The sequence below is a fragment of the Acanthisitta chloris genome, unplaced genomic scaffold, assembly GCF_000695815.1.
Source record: "Acanthisitta chloris isolate BGI_N310 unplaced genomic scaffold, ASM69581v1 scaffold3980, whole genome shotgun sequence".
Classification (NCBI taxonomy): Eukaryota; Metazoa; Chordata; class Aves; order Passeriformes; family Acanthisittidae; genus Acanthisitta; species Acanthisitta chloris.
In genome coordinates this window covers 14,560-20,629 of record NW_008653199.1, presented here as the reverse complement: position 1 = coordinate 20,629, position 6,070 = coordinate 14,560, and the positions used below count along the sequence as shown (strand labels likewise).

At 49.0% G+C, this 6,070-nt stretch overlaps 1 protein-coding gene across 1 annotated transcript in view; it reads right to left on the bottom strand.

Annotated features, from left to right (window-relative positions):
• Nucleotides 1-1,182: 1,182 nt before the first annotated feature.
• Nucleotides 1,183-6,070, bottom strand: part of UPF1 (UPF1 regulator of nonsense transcripts homolog (yeast)) — a 19,375-nt gene continuing 14,487 nt past the window's right edge. The window contains exons 18-25 of the mRNA XM_009079868.1: nt 5,212-5,368; nt 4,194-4,336; nt 3,469-3,643; nt 2,782-2,863; nt 2,137-2,298; nt 1,817-2,034; nt 1,293-1,415; nt 1,183-1,194 (exon numbers count right to left, since the gene is read on the bottom strand). Coding sequence (XP_009078116.1) covers nt 1,296-1,415; nt 1,817-2,034; nt 2,137-2,298; nt 2,782-2,863; nt 3,469-3,643; nt 4,194-4,336; nt 5,212-5,368 — 1,057 coding nt within the window. The 3' untranslated portion in view covers nt 1,183-1,194; nt 1,293-1,295. The remainder of the gene's footprint in view (nt 1,195-1,292; nt 1,416-1,816; nt 2,035-2,136; nt 2,299-2,781; nt 2,864-3,468; nt 3,644-4,193; nt 4,337-5,211; nt 5,369-6,070) is intronic.

Sequence of the window (6,070 nt, the reverse complement as noted above, 5' to 3'; positions counted from 1 at the left end):
CCTGCTCTGGCCTGGTGTCCCACCTGCTCCGGGAACGGCGAGTCTGTCCTTCCGAGCCAAAATAATCCCCAGGTTCCACTACTTCTTGCCCAAAGCTGCCGAGTCAAGCAGGCCTGGTAGCATCTCCAGGGCCGAAGGGCACAGGAACCCAATCCCCTTTCCAAGCGCAAAGTTCATCTTACAGAAAGGCTTGTTTTTCACAGAGTAGAGTCCAGACAGTAGCCAATTAAAGCATACAGAAAACACTTGGAAACCCTCCTCCTGCTCGAGCGCGCAGGCTCCTCTCACTCTAACTGCTATCCGATGTAGGAAGAAGAGGCTGATTGCTGCAACTTGAAATCACACTCAAAGTTCTCAAAGGTTGGTGCTCTAATTTTAGTTTTGGTTTGCAACTTTTGTTTTTGTATAAGCTTCTCAGAACAAGGATCTCCCCAGGTCCACCACTAAAGGATTCAGAGACAAACTGCTTCCAAAAATTCAGTGCTCCTTTGAAAGAATCTCTTTAAACCACCTCGGCACGAAAAGACCCGTTCAGGATGTGGGCGACACGATGACACTAGGATTTCAGAGCCAGTGTTGGACAACAAAACCTGCATCTCAGAGTTGAGCATCAGCTATGTCCCCCTGGATTGCTGCTTGGCTCGCTGGCACCGAGTCAGCTACTCTGTCTCTCTCTCTCTCTCTCTCTCTCTCTTAGATACTCTGCTTCTAAATTGTAAACAGTTACTGCTAAAATACAGTCCCCCTTAGACACGAGAACAACTCTGAGATGAGGGTTTTCCTCTCCCCATCTGCTCTGAAAAGTAATGCCCTGCTCGCCAAGAGAAGTATGGAATGAAGTGAAACCTGCTTCAGGCCCTTCTCTGGAGCTGGGGTGACTGGGGGAGCAGGACCCAGCTGAGCACTCCGTGCAGGGGGAGGTGCCTTCCCCGAGGCGCCAGCAGGTCCTTCAGAGCTCTCTCTCCTCTCCGGTCAGGCTCCTTGTCTCAGTGAGCTAGCAGTGGCTCTCTCGCGCGCTCCTTTCTCTCTCTCTCCTCTCCGTTGGTTGGTTTCTCTTTCTCCTGTTGCTCTCACACAGTGGTGCTTCAGTTTTAGCAGTGGAAAACAGGTATCCATTTTATTTTATTTTTTTTTTACCCAGAATAAAATGCTGATGAACTAAGCTCCACACAAGCTTAGCTCTTCTTCCTCAACCTGTGAGAAAAAAACAGAGTGAGCTATGATTAGGGACATGTCTGCTGAGGAGTTTGGAATCAGGGGAGGAAGAGGAGGAGTGAGCCTCAGCTGCTTACACTCTAATACTGTGACAGTCCCGTCACTCCACCGTGTTGATATGCACGTTCACCCTGGTAAGTTGAGTCCTGGGACAGTGCCACGTCAATCTGGGATTTAAACTCATCACCAAGGTAACTGTCCTGAAAGGGAAAGGGGTGTGAGGGCTCAGAGGCAGCAGCAGGTGCTCCCTGACCCAGCACAGCTCCTGGGGCTTGGGTTAGTGATCAAGTCTGAGGGTTTGTTTTTCGTTTAAAGTCTACTCTTTTGGGTGCAGAAGCTCCACAGTGAAGGGGTTTGTTAGCTGGGTGTGAGTTGGCTGCTGGGCAGCTCAGAGAGAAAGCTCCAGCTCAAGTCTGTCCCTGCAGCACTTCACTCCCATGCCCCAGTGCACTGAGTCCAACAGTGCAGGAGCATGAAAAGCTGCAGCTGAGTCACTGAAAATGTTTCAGTTTTATTTCCCTCAGTGCCAGGAACAAGGATGAGCACACACACCAGCACAAACCCCAGGGAAGGCTGAGATTCTCTACCCAGCTGTGCTTACCTGTGATAATTCTGGCTGGGAGAGCCCAGGCTGACTCATCTGTGATGGTTGACTCATGGAGATATAGCCCTGAGTCAGTGGACCCTGGGAGAAAGGCTGGGACACCACATCTTGGCTCGCTTGACTATTTGGAAGGTTTGACTGACTAGTTCCAGGGATCCCAAATCGGTTTTTCTGGCGCCCACCACGACCAGTCTTTCCCTTCGGAGCCCCTCGGCCTGCAAAGTGTGGAGCCCAACCAACAGTGAGAAGTTTAACTCATGCAAACAACTTCCCAGTGCCCTCCCACGTGGCCTGTGCCCCCGTGCCCCTGCCCCTACCTGCAGCGGGTCCGTTGGCCTGGCCAAAGTATCCTGGTGGGGGCATTGGAGGCATCACCAGGTTGAAGGGGATGGGAATGTTCATGGCAGTGACGTGGCTGGGGCCAGCACTGATCATCCCAATCTGGTCGTGGGTTTGGAAGTACATGTTGGATGGGCGCCCTGGGGAGGGAGGGAAAGCCACAGTGATCTCAGCCATCCTGAATATTTCAGCAGCAATTCATTTTCCTGCTTTTAAGAGCAATGGGAGCAGGAGGAGGAGGAAGCAGAAATGGTAGTGCTGGGCTGGTCCTTTCCATCCTTTCCAAGAACCACCAGTATTTCTGGTGCACTGTTTATTCCACACTTGAAAATTCCATCAATTCATCTGCATGTTCATTCCTACAGTTACTCTCTCCCAGCACCACCTCAGAGTCCTGAAATGCTTCACACACTCCCTTTTCCCTCATTTTGCAGCCATCGAGCTGACTGTAGGATTCTATATACAGACAGCAAAATCCAGGCAGATCATACAAATTTTCAGTCCTTAAATTCCTTATTTTTCTGTGGTGGCTCTTCAAACACATTTAAGAGTGAAGGGTGTGAGGTATCACACCCCAAAGACTAGTTAGAGGAGAAAAACCAGACCCATAAAAGTTCCTTTACCTTGGCTGCTCCTGTCGTAGACAGATCCTGGAATTATTGCCTCCCGTGCATCATACATGGCAGTGGTCATGAAACGAGCACCCTGCAAGGATGGGGGGTCAGGCAAAGCCTCTGCACACAAAACCCTTCAGTGCAAGTTATTTTGGGGAAAAACCCAACAAACCCTCACAGATCATACAAAGTGATCAGGACATGAACTAGTTCTCAGTGCCACATCCAGTCGCACCTTGAAAACCTCCAGGGATGGTGAATCCACCACCTCCCTGGGCAGCACATTCCAATGCCTGATCACTCTCTCCCTAAAAAATCTCTTCCTAAGATCCAACCTAACCCTCCCCTGGCACAGCTTGAGTCTGTGCCCTCTTGTCCTCCTGCTGGGAGAAGAGACCAACCCCCTCCTGACTCCAACCTCCTGTCAGGGAGTTGTGGAGGGTGATATTTCATCCACCTCATAATTTACCCCCTGATAAAATTTTGCAGTTAAAGAGCAATAAAAAAGCCTCCAAAAGGCTTTTCTGCAAGCACTGGAACTAACAGCTTCAGCAGCCACTTCCTTACAGCATCAACCAGGCCACAGGAAGTTTCAGGGTGTGAGGCTGTGTGGGTGACTGTTTATCCACCCATTTAGCACTAATCAATCAACCCCCAATTGCTCCATGCCACAAAGAGCCAGCAGAGGCCACTCACTGGGTTGATGGTGTTGACAAGTTTCCTGGGCTTGCTGAACTGCATGAGGCTCTCCCGGAGGTTGTTCAGTGGTCCCTCCACCAGCACCTTCTGCTCCTTGTAGTAATTCAGGAGGTGGTTCCAGAGTGGCTGCTTAGACAGGGCTTTGGGGTTCCCAACAATAATTACTCCATACCTGTACAACAGAAGAGAAATAACCATTAATCATGATAAACACCGATGGCAGAACAGCCTCCAAATCCACCTCTTTGGCAGCAGAAGACCCTGATGCAATGGCTTTGTTTACAGCAGATCATCTCCATAGAATGACAAAACACCTAGAAGGAGACTGCTTGCAGCCAGTTGCTCAATCATCACAAACTTCCTTCTTCAGGCTTGCCCAACACGTCTGTGCATCCAACCAACCACCCACCACCTCATGCTGGTGGAAAAGCTTGCAGAAACCAACAGCAGTGTTGATCCCACATCAGCCTTCCCAGGAAGAAAATGCATTGAGAGAAGCAAAATGGTTCCAACCTGGCCTGGAACACTCCCAGGGATGGAGCAGCCACAGCTGCTCTGGGCAACCTGTGCCAGTGCCTCAGCACCTCCCAGGGAGGAATTCCTGCCCAATATCCCATCCAGCCCTGTCCTCTGGCAGTGGGAAGCCATTCCCTGTGTCCTGTCCCTCCAGGCCCCTGTAAACAGCCTCTCCATCCTTCCTCCACGTGCCTAGGTCACTTTACCTTGCTCTGGTAAGAGCCACATTAAGCCTCCTGGGGTCATTCAGGAAGCCAATTCCCTGGTGTTCGTTGGCCCTCACACATGAGAGGATAATAAAGTCCTTCTCCCGGCCCTGGAAGGCATCCACACTTGCAATTTCCACTTCCTGAAACAGAGGGAAAACATGTAAATCACAGAAGCACGGTGCAGAACACTTCTGCTACCCACAGGCATTACCAAAGGTGCTGGCCATGCACTAAACCTTCCCATCACTGGAGAAAAATGTTGGCTTTGGAATGAGGAATCAATTAGTAATTCCACTGCTCACCAAACAGTTTCCCTAAGGAACAGAAGAGTCTCAGTTTAGGAGAAATTACTTTCATGTTCAGCTGCTTTATGGCTCTGTTTCCCCCAACTGGCATTGGCACTGTGGAAATTAGCCCTTTGTAGGGATGTTGCCCAGAAGAGCTCTGACTAGAGATCCAAATGAACACTGCTGCTCCCAGAATCCTCATTCAGAGGGACAGATCATTCCTGGCACAAGTAAAAGTATATCCACCAAGTGACAACACTGACCAAATGCTCAATAGTGCAGAACAAGACCACATTAAACATACAATTATTTTGTTTGTAGCAACTCAATTTTTATGTTTGGGAGAGGAGTTCCACGGATAAGACATGTTCCCAAGCAAATAAACAAACAGTGTGAGCATCAGCGTGGGTTCCTGCACCTCTCCTGGCAGGAGGGTTGTTCTAAGGCACAATTTTTCCACAGCTGAAGCCCCAGAGACCTCTCCCTTCTGTGCCTTCCTTTCAGCACAGACCTTTGCAGGCTTCTCCTTCACCTGCCCAACTGCTCCCCTGACACGCACTGGCACCTGAATCCTCCCCAGCTCTTCTCCTTGCTCTATTTCAACCACCATCAACTAAAGAGCTCCAAACTGGATAAACACAAACTAAGGCTAAAGCCAGATTGACTCTGAAAACTGTGTGAACATTACAATCTCTGACCCTTCTGCATCTCAGTGTTTTCCTCTGTACCTGGTAGAGCTTTGTGTGCAAGGAGCCACTGAACTGCATGTACTGCACCAGGTAGGATCGTTGACCTTCATAAGGGGTGATGATGCCAATCTGGTCTGGTTTGGCTCCAGCCTTCAGGAGCTTCGTGGTTATCTTCTCCACATTGGCAGCTTCCGTCCTAGAGGAGAGAGATGTGACTATCTAAGGAGGAACAAGGCATTAGGCCTATTTTTTGGCAAGTTAATAGGTCTAAAATCCTTGGATATGAATGCTGTGAGGTTACTTCAAAAACACATCAATTCTGCACTGCTTCAACACACTCATTCAGCTCAAGCTTTGCAGGAACATTCACCACTGTCACCTCTTGCCTCAGGCCACGCACAGATCTCACCCAGAGGAATATGGGCCAAAGCCAACACCTCAAAGGCCTCAGAATGACACAAATTTCTCCTTGAGTAAATCTCCACCTTCTCAGTTACCCAACTGGACTTCCTGGAATAGCAAAACTCATCATTCCAAACTGGAACAACTTTGGTGGAGTTAACTGTACACATGAATTTTTATCACTAGGATCATTAAATCATCCCAACCTGCAGCACAAAGAGGTCCTGCAGTTGTTTTGTCTTAAAGCTTTAAATATAGACTGTTTTGAATGCCAGTCTCCCTGTCAGACAACTACTGTGCTGTTTGTTTGTGCACAATCTGCTCTGCTGCATCCAGTCTTGCACATGCTGTTCAGGAAACAGCCTGAGATTAAAAATAGCACAGCAGCTAATTTTCACAAGTTGGTGTGGTTTCCCTTCCAGGCACATGAACAAACATGTACAACCAAGAGGAACAAAGCGGTTTAAACTCCATCTGAAATAGAAGATGTGCAGCT